This window comes from Sprattus sprattus (assembly GCF_963457725.1).
Source record: "Sprattus sprattus genome assembly, chromosome: 8".
Lineage (NCBI taxonomy): Eukaryota > Metazoa > Chordata > Actinopteri > Clupeiformes > Clupeidae > Sprattus > Sprattus sprattus.
The window spans coordinates 8,914,006-8,933,383 of record NC_137927.1 but is presented as its reverse complement, the minus strand read 5'-3'; the positions used below and the strand labels follow the sequence as shown (position 1 = coordinate 8,933,383).

At 46.9% G+C, this 19,378-nt stretch overlaps 1 protein-coding gene across 1 annotated transcript in view; it reads right to left on the bottom strand.

Annotated features, from left to right (window-relative positions):
- The window catches only part of iqgap1 (IQ motif containing GTPase activating protein 1), a 47,906-nt gene that overhangs the window by 10,172 nt on the left and 18,356 nt on the right, over positions 1-19,378 (bottom strand). The window contains exons 3-23 of the mRNA XM_080843054.1: positions 18,346-18,502; positions 17,902-17,979; positions 17,466-17,542; positions 16,868-16,935; positions 15,716-15,829; positions 14,976-15,154; positions 14,570-14,657; positions 13,972-14,135; positions 13,681-13,765; positions 13,360-13,523; positions 12,755-12,915; positions 11,398-11,522; positions 10,302-10,465; positions 5,903-5,993; positions 4,278-4,442; positions 3,715-3,857; positions 3,006-3,176; positions 2,570-2,653; positions 1,988-2,059; positions 1,491-1,560; positions 772-1,136 (exon numbers count right to left, since the gene is read on the bottom strand). Of these exons, the coding sequence (XP_080699180.1) occupies positions 772-1,136; positions 1,491-1,560; positions 1,988-2,059; positions 2,570-2,653; positions 3,006-3,176; positions 3,715-3,857; positions 4,278-4,442; positions 5,903-5,993; positions 10,302-10,465; positions 11,398-11,522; positions 12,755-12,915; positions 13,360-13,523; positions 13,681-13,765; positions 13,972-14,135; positions 14,570-14,657; positions 14,976-15,154; positions 15,716-15,829; positions 16,868-16,935; positions 17,466-17,542; positions 17,902-17,979; positions 18,346-18,502 (2,785 nt within the window). The remainder of the gene's footprint in view (positions 1-771; positions 1,137-1,490; positions 1,561-1,987; positions 2,060-2,569; positions 2,654-3,005; positions 3,177-3,714; positions 3,858-4,277; positions 4,443-5,902; positions 5,994-10,301; positions 10,466-11,397; positions 11,523-12,754; positions 12,916-13,359; positions 13,524-13,680; positions 13,766-13,971; positions 14,136-14,569; positions 14,658-14,975; positions 15,155-15,715; positions 15,830-16,867; positions 16,936-17,465; positions 17,543-17,901; positions 17,980-18,345; positions 18,503-19,378) is intronic.

The window sequence follows — 19,378 nt, the reverse complement described above, 5'->3', positions numbered from 1 at the left end:
TATAATTGTGTCATCAACACGGCTTTCTCTCTTGGAATTACTCTGGGAACAAACTAAGTTATTTGGTGCAGTTGGTACGTGCAGAACTGAGCAGATGAGTGAAAGCCTGTTTAGCTGAGCATTGGATTAACAGGAGAGAGCGATCATAAGGTATTCATTTGCATAGAACGAGGCTACAGATGGCTGCATGCAGATACACTAACGACATGGGATCTCCCATAGACAAGGAATACAATTGATGTGTAAAATGCAAGAGCAGGAGTGATCAGTAGCCTAAATTACATTCTGCCTTAGTCTAATTAGACTATATGTGAAAAGAAATAACAAGAAATGTCATTATCGTGTATTTACATCATGGATGACATTTGTTTACTGCTTACTGAGCATTTAATTCAAGTCGGACAAATTGGACTACCTCTTCCCAGACGCACATGTCTTTTAAGGGGTTTGACCTTTGAAAGCATTTTATTCTTTTTTCAAAAGCATGTCAGGATGTATGTTAACGTCGAGGATGTCCGAGACAGATTGCATTAACCCACAACACACGGTTGCTCCTGCTTCCTTGCATAATGTGCCACTCTTCTAATACATTTCAAGAATATTTTGCCACGCCCATATTCCAAAATCTACGCATAGGCGGAGAATTTGGTTTAATCACCAGTTTAGACAACCCCGCCCTGGTCCACCAACCATGGTTATGGTCCCGCATGGGCTTATGATGTTATGATTCTCATAAGACCTCCACCAGTCCCCAGATGAGGCTGTACCAACCTGCAGCAGGTAGAAGAGGTACTGGTAGGCCTCCAGCTTCACTCTCTTCTCCTTGCTCAGGGCCTTGAGCCCGCCCTTGTGCTTGTTCATCATCATCATGTTGGACAGCTCGCCCTTGTTCTTCCTGGTCAGCTTCTTGCTGTGCGACACCACCTCCTGCAGAGTGATCTTGTTCTTCACCAGCAGGCCGATCTTGATGTCCATCAGGTTGAGGTCGTTCTCCAGCTGCTGGTTGGAGCGGATGTTGGTGACCACCTCCTCACGCAGCCTCATCAGCTCCAGCTCCTCCTGGAAGTCCTGGTCACTATGGTCCAGCAGGTGCACGAACTTGCGCACCACGGCCATCGGGGGCTCTTCGGCGTTGACTGTGTGCGGAGGCAAGAAAAGATGGCTGGAATGTTTACATGCCTCATTGATTGGTTCAATTATTCAGTTTTAGACTGTTTATGAATTTTGAATGTTGACTGTTCATGATTTTAAACAATTTCCAACCCATAAAATGCAGATTTTGGTAAAAATGCAAATTTGTCAATATTATTAGCAGCATTGATTGAGCCTTATTTCATCACAGTACTGTCAAATGATTCAGTTTACAGCTCAAAAACATATCGAACTGCCAGTACAATGCAGCTCTCAATGAAATAATGATGATAAAGTGGTCCTGATAGAGAGAGACACGATTGTGACGGGTGTGTTGTGAAAAGGCCTGTAGTACTCACTGAGTGTCTTGTAATCATCTCTGGCTTTATTGGCCCGAATGAAGGCCTGGATTTTCACAATCTTGTCCAGCTGGGGAGAAAAGCAAATAGCCGTGAGCGCGAGCGTCAGCACCATTCAGGCCAGACAATACAGCCGGCCAGCCAGACAGTTCAAACATAGAGCCTCAGAGCCCAGCAGCACGCAGTGCGCATTCTTCAAGAGAGAAAAACAGAAAAAGGACGGCAGCACACACAGGCAAACCATCTCACTGCTGTGTCCATACAACACACACACACACACACACACACTACACTAGTGGCTTAATGGGTGTAATGTGTGTTTGAAAGCATACAAGCAACACATCTTAGGCTGTGGCCCTCGTATACCATGGGCTAAGCACAGCAGACATTTCCATCTCATCTTGAAAAACAACAAACTCGTGGCATTTTGATGTGAATGCCACGGCGAACTGAAGTGAAGGGTTCAAAGGGAATGGAGAACAGGCATGGGCACTCACATGGTCCTTGAAGTACTTCAGGCGGTCTTTGTACTTCTTGCGAGCTTGGTGCATCCTGACCATTGCTTGAATCTGCAAAGATGATTAGTGGTTGTGTGTTATGGCATCAGCACAAAGGCTTAAGTGTATGCATTTGTGCTGGTCCTTGAACATCGTTCTCCCTCTCCCTCTTTCTCTCTCTACCATTTTCACTGGGTAAAGGCCAGAGTGTCAGCGGATTGCTCTGTGGTCAATTTTAACGGGTGGCCAGGGTATTTGGTATTGAATCTGGCATTTAGTGGTGATGTTTAAAATCCAGTTTTCAATTTCCTTAAAATGGCAAAGTGAATCCAGGATTAAAAAAATGGAATATTCCACAGGAGCACAGGGCCTTTATGGTCCCATACCCCTCTGTCCTACTCCGTTTCACTGGATGGGTTTCTGGGAGGCTTCAGATGTAATATTAATCTCACCTGAAAGTTTCTTTCCTCCTCTCTCTCTGTCTCCACATCACAAATACAAATAGTCTCTCTCTCTCTCTCACACACACACACACACACACACAAAACTCACACACGACACACAACTCACACACACTCTTACCTTAACTGCCTGCTCACTGTTGTCCTTGAGATACTTCACTCTGTCTTTGTAGCCCTGCCTCTGCTTGTAGCCTCTCCAGTGGGCCTGCAGAGGGAAACACGAGCAATGCTTTCAGGTGCGTTCATGAAGTATACAGTACAGTGACAGACATTGGGGTTTTTCTGTTATGCCATCATTGGAAGTTAGTATAAAAAAAGTGAATACGAGAAAAAAGTAAATATGAGGGAAAAAGAGAGAGAAATTAATGAATGTGTTTCTGTGTTTCTGTTTGTGTGTGTGTATTGTGTATATATGTATGTATGTATACTGTTTATATATATGTGTGTGTGTGTGTGTGTGTGTGTGTGTGTGTGTGTGTGTGTGTGTGTGTGTGTGTGTGTGTGTGTGTGTCCACTCGCATTTCATGGGAAAGAGAGACGGGATTAAGTCAGGTCACCTGGATACGCTTGATGGACGAATCCTGATCCTTCAGGTAAGAGAGACGGTTCTTCAGGCCTTTCCTGACCAGGTAACCACGGCAACGGGCTTGAAGCTTGGTGATGAGGCTCTCGTTGGCACGCCAGAGCTGATCACGGTTAAACGCCGCCGTCACCCCGGACACCACACCCTGTCAGATAGAAAGAGAGAGAGAGAAAGACAGAGACAGTGAGGGAAAGAGAGGGAAAGAAAGAGAAAGAGAAAGAGAGAGAGAGAGCGCGAGAGAGAGAGAGAGAGAGGTAAACAAGCAGAACATGTCAGAGAAGGGACAATTAAGGCCTTCTTTTTAATCAATACCAAACACCTACACATAGACAGTCCCTCACCTAGACTCCACTCAGCAGCTCTCTCCATTTGCTTAATGCATCTCCACATCCATAACGGTGGCTCAGCAGAGCCAATTCTGTCTTACACAAAACTAGTCCAACAATATACTAGCTAACTCACTCACTAACTTACTCATTTAATTAAGCTAATTTGATTCAGAATTACTTACAGGCTTACACAAAACCAGCCTCATGACATGCAAGCAAACTAATGAGTTAGCAAGCTAATGAGTTAGCTAACTTACTAGCTAGCATGAATAATGATGACGGACTGACTTTGACGGACTGACTTTGAATGACTGGCGACAGCAGAGATAACCCAGTGTTCCTGTGAGCGCCTACCTGAATGTCCTCCTTGTTGAGTAGGGTGTTGTTCTGAACAAAGTTTTTGGGCTCCTGCCAGCTGCCCTCCCCTGTCTGCAGGTTGTAGTAGTAATTGTGTCCACCTTTCACCCAATGTTGCACCCATTCACTATCATTAGCACCTGAGGAACAAAAAAAGAGAGTTTTACACACACACACACACACACACACAATTCATGGACATTCTGCATCAGCTAAAGACCATACAAAACACGGTTCATTTTCAGTGTGGCAAGGACAAAATACAGTCGCTTTGGAGAGGGTACATCAATTATCAAATTTGTGTTAAAGAAAATGTGTTTATTTTGTTCCCATATGACATCCTAGGCCCACTGAAGCAGGCTGAGGCTAAAAAAAAATAAACAACCACCGAGCATAACAGGCATAATGGATCACACAAAAAAGCCAGTCGTTTTAGAAGTAAGAAGTTCTAAAGCCATAATGCCACATAACCACCCCACATTATAAGAATATTACATATGCTAAGATATTTTAAAAGGTCACATTGTAGCAGCCTGCCATCGTGCTCTGCACTATCTTACCCTCCTTCTTGTCCTCTTTGATCTTGGCCAGGTCCGTCTGGTAGGTGGGGGCACACTCGCTCGTCAACCCGTACAGTCCTGCCGCCGGTGATCTGAGGGCAGCCAGAGTCTGCACCGAGTCCCCGCTGTCCACCGCCTCATTGATGGCCTGGATGGCCTTGGAGACTGCAGGGGGGAGGGTCGTTAATTTAGTCAATCTTGTATTAAAGTACATTCAATACATACTTGCAGTGGTACATGGGCTTAAGCAGGTTTAGAGAGAGACAGTTTCAATTTAGTAAAAACAGGAAGTGCAACTTAAAAGCTAGAATATGACACTTTTCACTCTAAAAGTCAAGAGTTCAACTCAGGATCAAAATATACTTCCCTCAATACGGTGCACTGTGGGGGAAATAGAAATACACCCTCCCATAAATACACCCCATGCATAAAAACACATGACAGCCAACTGACTAGATGAAATGTCCTAAGACCTAATAGAGCACCTACAGACGTGGACAAAATTGTTGGTCCCCTTCCGTTTAAAAAAGAAAGACCCACAATGGTCACTGAAATAATTTGAAACTGACTAGCTCCAGTTGTCTTATCTGCCCAAAGGGCTCTCCCACATCCAGGGAGGTTGGCTACAGCCCCCTGGACCTGAAACTTCTGAATAATATGTGCAGCTGTAGTCACAGGAATATCAAGCTGCTTGGAGATGGTTTTATAGTCTTTGCCTTTAACATGCTCGTCTATAATTTTCTCCTGAGACAACTCTGTCCTTAGCTTTCTGTGGTCCATGTTCAGTGTGGTACACACGATGATACCAAATCATCACAGTGACTACTTTTCACCCTTTAAAAAGGCAGACTGACTGATTACAAGTTTGAAGACACCTGGAATGTCCCTATGGTCAAATAATCTTTTCTAGGGGTACCATCATTTTTGTCCAGGCCAGTTTTTTTTAAATTATTATTCCATTGAACCAAAATTTAAAAGCAATGTCTGATTTTCATTAGTTCATTTTCAGAACATTTTTATTCATTATTAATTTAGTCAGTTCCAAGTTATATCAGTGAACATTGTGTCTTTTTCTTCCTGTAACGGAAGGGTACCAACAATTTTGCCCACGTCTGTACTTAAACCATCAAACATGACTTTAATGTCTCAAAAAAGATGGAAGACGTGAGAGTGAAGTGAATAATTGCAGATTCTATTTATAACCAGAGCAGATCATCACAAAGAGGAAGGCAGGTGAGTCAGATAGCTAATGAGAGCGCTGAACAAAAGGCTATGCAGTTTAGCATCTCTTTGCTAGCCACCTTCAAAGGCACTCCGAGCCTCATGAACCAGACCCCCCTTTTTAGTGCAAATGTGTGTCTGCTCAGAAAGTTCAGAACATCTCTATTTAGCACATAACTGTTGTCCTCATCAAACAGTCACACACACACACACACACAAGGGCAGAGTGGACATATTGACCAGATTAGGTTATTTTAAAAAACGGTTCAAAAGATTGTATGGCAGACCAGGAACACTCTCACAAGCGTTGCTTATGGCTGGATATGAGGGATGAGGTCTGCTGTTACTGGGGAGAAGGCGGTGGCTTTGATTTGGTATTTAGGAGGGGGTCTTCTAGTACTTACAATGCAGGGCTTCCTGAGTCTCCTGATTGGCTCGCAGGATGGCATCCTGGATCTCATCCAGCCAAAGCACTGCTGAGGGGTCCTGTGTCTCCTGTAGAAACACGCATACGTGCGTGCGCACACACACACACACACACACACACACACACACACACACACACACACACACACACACACAGGCATGTAGACACACACACACACACACACACACACACACACACACACACACATATATACACACAGAAATACATGGTTATTAAGTTAATCTATTATTATAGCAACAAAATAACTTTCAAAGCAACAGGACTATTAGCAGATAGCTTAAGTTAAATTAGTTAAATTAAAAATTGAGAGTTGGATCGGTGAACAGACGGGTGGGTTGATGGTTGAATGAATATTGGCAATAAGTGAAAAATGAGATATAAGACACTGATGATTTTGTCCTAGCATCTATGAACACACACACGCTCAGGCCTAGATCTGCAGCCCCATCAACCACACACTGTAATGAAGCCATCTGAACACTAGATGGCGCCATCGTCCTTTCAAACACAAAAGCTGAGTCTTAGTCAGAATCTAAGCTGGCAGCAGGCATGCAGTCCTTAACCATAGACTTCACCGACTGTCATTCAACCCTGTCTAAAGCTGATAATGACTGACAACATAAACAGGAAAACAAAAACACCCACACACCAATGTGGAGCCATGCAATAGAGCATTTTAAGTTCCCAACAACGAAAACACAACAAAAACAAACTCTTGGCCATTTTGACTGTAATCAGAGACAGTTCCATCTTTTTCACCTCTTGTGTGTTCTAATGGGAGACGTAAATATGGGGCAGGTGTTTATCAGATGAGTGAGAGATACACCAGTGTGTGGGTGGTGAGTTTGGATGCAGTAGCGCATTGCAGCCCACAGGGGAGCTGTGAGGCATGTCTTAACACGCCGAGCCCCTTTCCGGAGCTTTCATCTCTGGCTGCCGATTGGCTGACAGGACAGACTACACACTGTACCTCCCCCTTCTTCTGCAGAGGTGCAGAAAAGTATGGGGAGAAGGAAAAGAGAGAGAGAGAGAGATAGAGCGAGAAAACTAAATAAAGATAAGGATGGCTTAAGTGAAGGTAGCAAAAATAAGAGAACACAACAGAGACAATCTTCGATAATCTACAGTGCTCGTTACTTCTTATTTGCCTGGCCTTATGACAGGCCTCTTGCCACGACCAGTCTATGGCTTCTAGGTCTGTTTAGTTATTCCACGACATTAATACACAACACAACCCACACCTAACATGACCTTGAGCAAACTAGAGCCCTCTAAGGAGGGCTCTACACACCACACACACATCCTTTAAACCCACTTCCTGTTTCACTCAATTGCCTCACCAACACTGAAGAATTTCCCTCCCCCATACACACACACATTTACGGACACATGCACACATTCACACACACACACACGCACACACAGGTTCCTTGTCAACACACATAACTACCGAAAATAAGTGCCTAAAAAACAAGCGTCACAGAAGCAGCCCAGTTGTTTGGGATCTCGTTCTTTGCCCTTTTAAGGCAGCGAGGGAGTCATGGCCACGGTGATTTCCTATTCCTGTGTAAATGATCACACAGGAAATAGCTTTGCTTTCTTTGGCCTTTATTTGTTTAGACTGATGCTGAAAACAGGCCCTGGCACAAAATGGGCATCAAAATCCTGTGTGTGTGTGTGTGTGTGTGTGTGTGTGTGTGTGTGTGTGTCTGTGTGTGTCTGTGTGTGTCTGTGTGTGTCTGTGTGTGTCTGTGTGTGTCTGTGTGTGTGTGTGTGTGTGTGTGTGTGTGTGTGTGTGTGTGTGTGTGTGTGTGTCTGTGTGTATGTGTGTGTGTGTGTGTCTGTGTGTGTGTGTGTGTCTGTGTGTGTGTGTGTGTCTGTGTGTGTGTGTGTGTCTGTGTGTGTGTGTGTCTGTGTGTGTCTGTGTGTGTGTTTGTCTGTGTGTGTGTGTGTGTGTGTGTGTGTTTGTCTGTGTGTGTGTGTGTGTGTGTGTGTGTGTGTGTGTGTCTGTGTGTGCGCACGTGTTTTTACACACATTAGAGGAGTTGAGGTTTGGTTGTCTCGTAGTCAGCAGGAGATGAGAGTGAGAGATAGTAGCCATGAGGAGAAGCCAATGCGAGACTGAGCCCAAATGGGCCAGCCAGCCAACGGAAAACACACAGACTTTATTACCGCCGTCTCTAGCTTGAGAATACATCAGCATTGGACGTCAGAAGGAGATGGAAACACTCCAGTCAAGAAATGAAGATCAGCCCACTAAGCTCTCCCACACACACACACACACACACACACACACACACACACACACACACACACACACACACACACACACACACACACACACACCACTCCCTGACATACCGAGAGACACTGCTTTATAAAACTGCCTAATACAGAGCAACCACTATATGTCTGAATGTGCGTGTGCGTGTGCGTGTGTGTGTCTGTGTGTTTATGTATGTGTGTGCGCGCATGTGTGTGTGTGTGTGTGTGCCTGTGAATGTAGATGTGACCCCGCTCAGACTCTCTCTGTGGTCAACCAGAGCTTCCATCGCCTGCTTGAACACACACACACCTGCAGTATTTAGTTTGACACTGACAGGAAACACTCACACGCGCTCGCTAACTGACGTATGCACAGAGGCTCACTGAGAAAGGCAATCCCTGAGAGAAAATGCAGTACACACACACACACACACACACACACACACACACACACACCAACGCTACTGTGCTGTTCAGCTCTACAGAGTCAGTCTCTGTGCAAGGCCTACACCACACCACAGACAAGTCATTTTACTGCCCTCAAAGTGGCCCGTAAAAATGATGTCTGATAAAACTATACGTTGTCATTATAGTCAAGCTGTTCTTACATTTTATACAAAGTTGATCAGATCGCAGGCAAAAAATGACAATGAGAAGGATTGAAGGAGAGAGAAAGAGGGATGGAGAGAAAGAAAGGGCACAGACAGCACAGAGAGGGTGGGGCAGAAGAAGAGAGGGATTGAGAACTCCAGACAGTGTGTGAGACATGAGGATAATCACACACTCACACACACCCGAAACACACACTATGACATCACCCGGCTGCTGCAGTCATGAGGGAGAGACTCTGAGTCACATGGTCGGCCTGGCTGCCCTGACTATCTGGCTGCCCTGACTATCTAGCCACCTCCTGCTCTCTCTCTCTCTCTCACACACACACACACACACACACACACACACACACACACACACACACACACACACCATTCTAGAACATTCTATTCCCCTCCTCCTCACTTGTTCCTTCTCGGCCCTTCACGTCTTGAGTTAATACGAAGGTTGATGTCTAATCCTGTGCTAATGTCTACTTCTAGGGAATTACATCAGCCAACAACAGTCACCATGAGACTGACATAAGGAGACAATCAGGGAGAGGACGAGAGACACAGGGAGACAGACAGGGAGAGGACGAGAGACACAGGGAGAGGAAGAGAGACACAGGGAGACAGACAGGGAGAGGAAGAGAGACACAGGGAGACAGACAGGGAGAGGAAGAGAGACACAGGGAGACAGACAGGGAGAGGAAGAGAGACACAGGGAGACAGACAGGGAGAGGAAGAGAGACACAGGGGAGAGACAGGGAGAGGAAGAGAGACACAGGGAGACAGACAGGGAGAGGAAGAGACAGACAGGGAGAGGAAGAGAGACACAGGGAGACAGACAGGGAGAGGAAGAGAGACACAGGGAGACAGACAGGGAGAGGACGAGAGACAGACAGGGAGAGGAAGAGATACCTGGGGAGACAGACAGGGAGAGGATGAGAGACACAGGGGAGAGACAGACAGGCAGAGGAAGAGAGACATACAGGGAGAGGAAGAGAGACACAGGGAGACAGAAGGTGATGTGTGGTGGGTTGATGATGAGTGAGTGAATGAGTGTGTGTGTGTTGGTGTGAGAGAGGAGAAGAAGAAGAAGAAGAAAAAAGAGAGAGAGAGAGTGTTTGTCTGAAAATGGGATACTTAGCTTACTCACTTCGAATAATTATATTGCTATTGTTGTCTGCAGTAATGATTCATTTGTGGCACTGATATGCACACTGAATAATGTTGGTATTTATTTGTGGAGTGAGACGGCACTATACACACACAAGGAAAGGTTGTACTACTTTCACAATACACTTGCTGTAGTCTTACAGCCAACCCTCACTGAATAATTGAATAACCTATCGTGGACTCGATGCACATCGTGTGTGTGTGTGTGTGTGTGTGTGTGTGTGTGTGTGAAAGAGAAAGTTTGAGTTAGTTAGAGAGAAGGGGGGGGGGAGAGAGAGAGAGAAAGAATGAAAGTGTGTGAGTGTGTGTGTCTCTTACATGGGCTTTCTCCCTCCTGGCCTGAAGCAGCAGATCGTAGTAGTGCTGAGCCAGAGAGGGGTCTACATCGGTCAGCTTGGCTGCTGGGTGCTGCAGCGCCCCCAACGTGCTCTCCAGGTCGCTCCCATCCAGAGCCTCGTTTATCTGTCCGATTGCAGCAATCCCTACACATGGACACACATACGCACGGACACACACACACACACATGGTGAGATACGCGCACAGATAGACACAAGCACGGACAGACACACGCACGGACAGACACACGCACGGACAGACACCAGACGGACAGACATACGCACGTAGAGACACACGCACAGATAGACACACACACGGACAGACACACGCACAGAGACATGCGCACAGACAGACACACACACACACACACGGGACGACAGACGCACAGAGACAAGCGACAGACACACACGGACAGACACACACGTGGAGAGGCACACACACACACACAGACAGACACCAACACACGAACAGACACACACACACACAGACAGACACACACACACACACGCGGACAGACACACGCACGGAGAGACACACGCACGGAGAGACACACGCACGGAGAGACACACGCACACACACACACACACACACACACACACACACACACCTTGAGTATCCATTCACATGATGGTAAACCAGCACTGCTCAACAAGCCAGATGAAACTTAACTGGGGAGAGCCTTTGAGGTATGAAGGATCTCTACCAATCAGTGAGCTGTGGGGAGTGGCTTTGAGGAAGTATTTCCCTTTCACTATGACTACGTGGATGCAGTTGATGAGCCTGGTGAATGCGCCTCAGTAGCGCTACGCTAAAATGGTAAAACTAATCCACTGAAGACATCATCAGGTTCTAGGATAGAAGACTGAGTGTGTGAGGTGTAAAGGGTTGGTAGGGTATAGTGTGAGAGATCTTTTTTGCGGTCCTGTGCATTCCAGTGTGGGACAGAGTGGCTGTATGAGGCATACTGATGGAGGTACCTTATTTCATCTACCTAATAATGTCTTATCTAATATGAATCATTGAGGGTGTGGACAACATTTAGACACAGAGTGCTGAGGGCCCAGGGCTGAGACTCACTCTCGTGCTCCTCCTGGACCGTGCCGTTGACCTGGTCCACACAGGCCTGGATGTCGTTCCAGGTCAGGTACTCATTACCATCCTCACGACCCGCTGCCTTTAAACGCATCAGCTCATCCATGTACCTGAGAGGGAGACAGACAGAGAGAGAGAGGTGGACGGAGAGAGAGGGTTGGAGAGGGAGAGAGACAGAGGCAGAGAGAAAGGTGGAGGGAGAGAGAGAAAGAGAAAGGAGAGGGGTGGAGTGGAGGGAGAGAGGGATGAAAGGGATCAGAGGTGGCAGAGAGAGGTCACAATGAACACATGGACATGATAAGATGACAGAGGGAAAACAAACCAGCGATAGGGCAGGGGAAAACAGGAGGACAAAGGATGAAAAGCTAAACCCATTTGTTTTCATGCGGATCTTCACTGTCACTGATTGGGTGTCCTTCCCTCCTGTTTCCTAGCCGTGATCAGACTCTGGTGTTCCTGAGGAGCCGGCCTTGATTTGATTTGCAGTAACTGCATTAGCACAGCACGTCCTGAGGGGGGTGGGGGGGGGGGGGGGGGGGGGGGGGGTTAGGACGCTACAGACAACACTGAGGCTGCGGGGGCTGGGTGGCTAGCAAGGAGCTCAGGAGACCGGTCAGGGGAGCAGTGTGCACTCACTGTGACAGAAGTAGTGAGTGACGGGATGAGTGAGTGACGGGATGAGTGAGTGACAGGATGAGTGAGTGAGAGGATGAGTGAGTGACAGGATGAGTGAGTGACAGGATGAGTGAGTGAGAGGATGAGTGAGTGACAGGATGAGTGTGCACTCACAGTGGCAGGACAAGACAGGGCCATTGTCTTGACTTCAGAGGCCACTGATGGCCACTTTCCAACACACTGAATGCCTGCTCTCTCCATCTCTATTATGGGCAGGGTTAGTGTGTGTGTGTGTGTGTGTGTGTGTGTGTGTGTGTGTGTGTGTGTGTGTGTGTGTGTGTGTGTGTGTGTGTGTGTGTGCTCTGGCACAGTGACAGCTGCCTTCTGAGTTCATTAAGAGAAGGCGAGTTATGCTTTATCTGCCTGGGACTCTTCTTCCTGTGACCAGCACATGCCACACACACACACACACACACACACACACACACACACACACACACACACACACAGACAACTCTGAGCAAACTCTCTCTCTCTCTCACTCTCTAACACACACACACACACACACACACATTAACCTCTGAGAATTCTATCTCTCTTTCACACACACACACACACACACATTTACCACTGAGAATTCTCTCTCTCTCCCTCTCACACACACACACACACACACACACACACACACACACACACACACACACCCACACACACATTAACCTCTCACCTCTGAGCGTACTCATCTTCCACGTTGCTGAGGCCGGTGACGGCGCTGGACAGCTGTCTCCACATGGCGGCGCGGTCGCCTACATCCAAGGCACCGTTTATCAGCACCACGGACGACAGCATCTCCACGGCAACCAGCAGCTCCGGGTGTGTGAGCGAGCCCTGAGGATACAGCAGTAATACTGCATCAACACCACTTTACTGCACTGTGTGTGTGTGTGTGTGTGTGTGTGTGGGTGGGTGGGTGTGTGTGTGTGACTTGGCAGTAGATTGGCTCTCACACTAGTACAGGCAAGTCTGCATTTCAGCGAGTGTGTTTAGTATATTTGTGTGTATTTGTGAAAAATCTATGAGTGAGTGTGTGAATGTGTGTGTGTGTGTGTCTTTGTGGTGTGTGTTATTGTATGTGTGTGCATGTGTTTGTGTGTACATGTGCATGTTTGTCTGTGTGTGTGTGTTAGTGTATGTGTGCACATGTGTTTGTGTGTGCATATCTGTGTGTATGTCTATATTTGTGTGTGTAAGTGTGCACATGAGTTTGTGAGTGTGTGTGCTATTGTATGTGGGTGCATGCGTGTGAGAGAGTGCGTGAGTGTGTGTGTGTACCTCTGCGCTCTGCTGCTGTAGACTGCTCAGCTCTCTCTGGTAGAGCTCTGCAGCGCTTTGGTGGACCTGAGGCAGCTGGGCGTCTGGGTTCATCAGCTCCTTCACGGTGTCCTCGGCCACACCCGCCCTGATCGCAGCATTGATCTTATCTACTGCCTCCAACACTGCACACACACACACACACACACACACACACACACACACACACACACACACACACACACACACACACACACACTTCAGTGAATCTGAGTTGATTTGACATAATTCCAATTTGATTCTTTCTTTCATTCAAGCGTAACACACTGTAGGAACTCTTACTTTTCTGGTATGCTGATGCGACCTCATTGGACACATCTACTCCATTCTGTAACTCTTCCTTTGTAAGTGCCTCTCCTGGGGAATTCTGGGTACAGGAAAATGAGAATTGAATGAGAATAGAGGCTAGATAAAACTTTACATGTGTGGCCTGAAAATACAACACTACAGATAGACTGCAGCCTTACAACCTATTACATGATCTTCGAAGATTTATTTTTTTAACATGGCAAGTAACAGCTACCTACTTTATGAATGTTTTTTGCATTCATCTCGCTACAACATTCGTCTCACCTGTTCCTTGAGCTCCCGTGCTGCCATCAGTTCTTTGAAGTACCAGCCCTTATTCTGGCTGTTCAGGTTCTTTAGGCCCAAAGCCTGGGCGCGGAGTGCCTCATACAGCCCGTCCTCGTTGCCCCCCAGCAGGGCCTGCTCTGCTGCACTCAGGGCGTTTGCCACTGGAGACGAGATCACAGCCATAGCATCCCATGCAATGAAGGGGAGAGATCAGCAGAGAGACAGACTGATGTTTAGAGATATACTTATGAACAGAGATTTATTTGAGAGAAATATTCATAAACAGAGATATATTCATAAACAGAGATATGCTCATAAACAGATATGTATTTGAGAGATATTCATAAACAGAGATATATGCATAAACAGAGATATATTTGAGAGATATATTCATGAACCAATAAATATTTCAGAGATATATTCATAAATACACCCATCAGTAGACTGAGAGAAAGACTGATGGATGTTTTTATGTTTTCATTGCAAGAAAGAGGTTGTATGTTGACAGCTAGGAAGAGGAGAGGTTATTACACTGTATAGGGAAGGCACAGAAGAACATAAATATTATTGCTCAGATGAAGGGAGATTGGCTTACAGTTGACTTTGTTGACATTGCCTTGGATTTCAGCCTGTGTAAGAAGCTCTTCATAAACATCCCTCTCTGCGTCTGCATTCTCCCCAATCTAAATTGCGCGCGCACACAGACACAGACACAGACACAGACACAGACACAGACAGAGACACAGACACACAGGAGAGTAGAGCCTTGTTTGTGATAGGGGATGCATACAGAGAATAGTTCTGCCCACAACTTTCTATCACTCTTAAACCGTTCACGTAACTTCATAAAACGTAATGACAAGATGAATGACAAACTTTTTGGCCCATCATCACCCAACGCACTAAGGCATTACAGGAGTCCAAACTTATGAGACACCTACGTCTCCATCTGCCCTCTGAGAAAGCTCCTGTTAGGACACCATGTTGGAGCCTCCACCTACCCGCTTGCGTGCGTTCTCCACCTTCTGGGCCTTGGCCTGGCAGAGCGTGTCCTGGTAGTGTTGGGCGGTGCTCTCGTCCAGGCAGAGCAGCATGGCGTTGGGGTTGCGCATGGCGGCCATCGTGCCCTCGGGCACCCCCTGGTCGATGGCCTCGTTGATGGCGATGACTGCTGCGTGCACTGCAGAGGTCAAAGGTCAAAGGTACAAGAGACTTTAGAGCCTGGCATGACTCAGCAGGTTTAGAGCCTGGCATGACTCAGCAGGTTTAGAGCCTGGCATGACTCAGCAGGTTTCTCATAGCCTTAAGTTGTCTTCATACTGTGAGACGACTGCAAGAGCTTCGAGTGAGCACGCTAGTAAACCTAAGCGCAAGAATGTCAGGATGTAGAGTGACCAATACCAAACGCCACACTTAAAGGTCATCAGCATCACTCCTGTGATGAAGGTCAAACTCTAATCATCAGTGTGGACCAGAGATTTGATAAAAAACCTGCATATTTTGGTGACCCTCACGCACAATGATGAGGTCAGCTGTGCTCTGATGCAGTTATGCCTCAACCGGGAGGAACTCAAGTATTCATAAACAAACCCTGATGCAGCTATGGCCAATGTGTCATTTGAGAGCTCATGAAACGCAAAGCTATGTTTATGTCAACACGGCCATTAGGGCATAACTGCTATTCCGCGGCATCCCTGTGTGTTTGTGGGAGAAGGCAGAGGGGCAGAGGGGCAGGACTCACAGGCAGCTTCGTCCACAGACAGCTCGTTGGCCAGGATGCCTCCAATCTTACTGAAGGCCGGCATCTGGATCCCATACTTCTCCAGCTCACTCTTCATGTTGTTAATCTCCTCCTCTGAGAGCCAGACAGGAGACGAGAGGGAAGAGAAAGGGAGAGAGAGAGAGGGAGAGGGGGAAAGATAGAGGAAGTGGATGAATGAAAATAACAGAGGCAGGAAGAGAGAGCTTGGTAGTGTGTGTGTGTGTCTGTGTGTGTGTGTGTGTATGAGTGTGTGAGTGTATCTTGTAAGTGTGTCGAGCGTATGAGTGTGTGTGTATATGGTGTGTGTGGGTGTAGGTGGTGTGTGGTGTGTGTGTGTGTGTGTGTGTGTGTGTGTAGGTAGTGTGTGGTGTGTGTGTGAGACTCTAATGGGAATATCATTCTTGCTTTCCCTACAGTAGGCGCTATCTGTAGCCCACAGTGGGGCTGTTGTGTAAAGGCCTGTTGACAGAGGGAAACCAGGCCTCTGTAGTCCTATACAATCTGGGGAAGTGGAGGAGGGGGGGGGGCTGTAATGGGGGAAGGGGGCTGGAAAACAGAGCTATGTCAGATTCATTAAACTTTGAGAACTATGTCCTGTTCAAAGCTCTAATCTGGGCTGGGATATAGAGTAGAACTGTGCAACTTGGAGGTCAGAGCAGAGCATGGGTATTGTTCAGTCTCACTCTGTGTTTGCACATGTATATTGTGTGTGTGTGTGTGTTCCCCTGTGCTTCATAACTGAATTCTGTGTGTGTGTGTGTGTGTGTGTGTGTGTGTGTGTGTGTGTGTTCCCCTGTGCTTCATAACTGAATTCTGTGTGTGTGTGTGTGTGTGTGTGTGTGTGTCTTTGTGTGTATGTGTATGTGTTTCTGTGCAGGAGTGTGTTGGGAGAATTCCCTCCCCGGACTGCTGGGATTGGCAGGCCACAAGCGGGCAGCTCTGAACAACAGGAAACACTCACACAGTCACTAATGACTTTCACATTGACTGCTGCGTCTCCAGCACCACACATACACACACACACAAACTCACTCTCTCTCACACACACACACACACACACACACACACACACACACACACACACACACAAAGTTAGCCAGAGGACGTACCAGGTTGGCTCAGCTCACTCACCTGTAAAGTCCACCTTCCCATAGAGGTCCTGGATCTGTGGAGCCAGACCCAGCTTGAACAGGTACAGACTGGGGAGAAAAGAACAGAGGATGAGTATATGACCAGAGGAGACCTTAGATAGAGAAGGGAAGAGGAGGAGAAAAGAAAATACAAGACAAGTGAATGAAAGGAGTACAGAGAGGAGAGATTATGGAAAAGATAAAGATAAAAATGTGTCTCTAACACAAGCACAGTCTGGAGCTGACAGTGTAGTGCTACTCTGCTGTGGAACTCTCTTTAACACAGCCCAGTAGTCGCTGGACACACACGCGGTCAAACACACACACACACACACACACACACACACACACACACACACACACACACACACACACTCCAGCTCTGCTCTGTATCTGCATCTCCACTTTGAGTGGAGTATGACTCAGAGACCAGCACCCATTTCACATTTCTCTGGAATTCACACCCACTTGCCAAGCATGTTCACCTTGGGGCGCACACACACACACACACACACACACACACACACACACACACACACACACAAAGATGCCGTACTTGTATGTTGACACACCACCCCACCCCACCCCACCCCTAGTACCTGAGTGCATGGATACAGTAGATGCAGCGGGGCATGTTCTTCCTGTCGTAAATGTCTGTCGTCTCAGGATAGAAAATCTGTGGGGGGAAAACAACAACAACAACAACAACAACAACAACAACAGAGCTTTAATGATGCAACACCTAACAGTAGTACATCCTCACTCACTCTATCACTGAGTGTGTACTGCCAAAGCCCTACAGCATAATACCACTACACTGAAGACCACCAAAGAATTCTACATAAAGTTCAGCTTGTGAGAGGTGGGGAGGATACGTCTGAGAGAATTCTAGAATCCTTTCCAATTTCCCAGCGTTCTAAAAGGTCTCCAGCTTTTCTTTGTTTACAGAACCGTGAGAGCAACACCTATTGTGTGAGGAGTTGGGTGGGTGACTCCCGGATGTTTTTCACGCGTATTTCCCATGATTCCACTCACCTTTGGCAGGCCTTTGGCACTCATGGCGTTGAGCCACTGGATCACATTATCAGTGTGTCTGAAATGGAGCCCTGTAGCCTGGGGATCAAAACACAAACATGAGAAAGAGACACCGTAAGATGGATAGATAGATAGATAGAGGATATGATAGACAAATAAAAACATGCTAGAGATCAGCAAAGATCTACATCAGCGCTGCAGTGACCTCTGCTGCAGTATCAGGTATTGTCTCACCATTGTCCATGTTACAGTAAATGGCCATTTAAAACTGCAATGAAAATGAAAAGAACCAGCCACAATAACCCACTAAGTGGGCAAATGTCAGTAATGTGAAACCTTTTTTTCTCTGTTTCCTGACTTTTAAAAATAAAAGTAAAAAAAATCCCCTTATTGGCCAGTGATGCTGCCAGAATGCCACAATGTGGGCATCCCCACAGTGTGTACCTTGTAGCGCGTCTGCTCACGATCGTAGATCTTCTTGAGGGAGACGGTCTGTGGTGCGAAGAAGTTGCCCAGCTTGGCCAGGTAGACGCCGTTGCGCAGCCCCTCCTCCAGCTCTGTGGTTGGGGGAAGCTCCTCGTCCAAACATGCCTCCATCCATCTGCGCACGGGAGACAAAGAGCAGAGCAGATTAACAGAGGAGCATGACCTTCCACCACCAGCTATTCTCCAGGGGTATGATATCTGATCAATAATCATAGACTCAACACAGAAAGAAACGACTGTCATCTAGAGACAAGAAGTGTCTGTCAACTATCTGCTGACACACCCACACACAACTAAGCTCTTATGGTCATCCCCTAATCTTTTGTGGCAGGATTAAAATGCAATACACCAGATACAGTCCATGGTATCAATCATCATTTAAAGACCATAATCACAAAATTCAGCAATCATCTACAGACAAGTTGGGCAATACCCAAAGACTCTCTTATGTCAGTACTTTCCTCCACTCTTAAGCCTGATGGCACACTTAAGCAGCGCACGGACCAAAGTCGACATGTTCCCACACAGCTTTATGCGCAATACTTTTTCAAAACAGGAGCATTTCAGCCCTTATAGAGAACCCCTTATACAGAGCTCTATGTTGTTCAAACGCCAACAGTGGCATATGAGAGTGAGAGTGAGAGTGTGTGTGTGCGTGCGTGTGTGTGTGTTTGTGAGTGTGTGTGAGTGTGTGTGAGTGTGTGTGAGTGTGTGTTTGTGAGTGTGTGTGAGTGTGTGTGAGTGTGTGTGTGTGAGTGTGTGTGAGTGTGTGTGAGTGTGTGTGAGTGTGTGTGAGTGTGTGTGAGTGTCTGTGTGTGAGAAAGAGACTGAGACTCTAGAGGTGCGATACAGAAGGCCTTCTCTTTCCAGGAACACCCTATTGGTTCAGACACACACTGCTTACGTCACTCCACTGGCTCACCACAGTGACCGACTCACTGGCTTTGACACAGAGTCCGCCTACTCACACACGTATGGGGATGGTCCATCT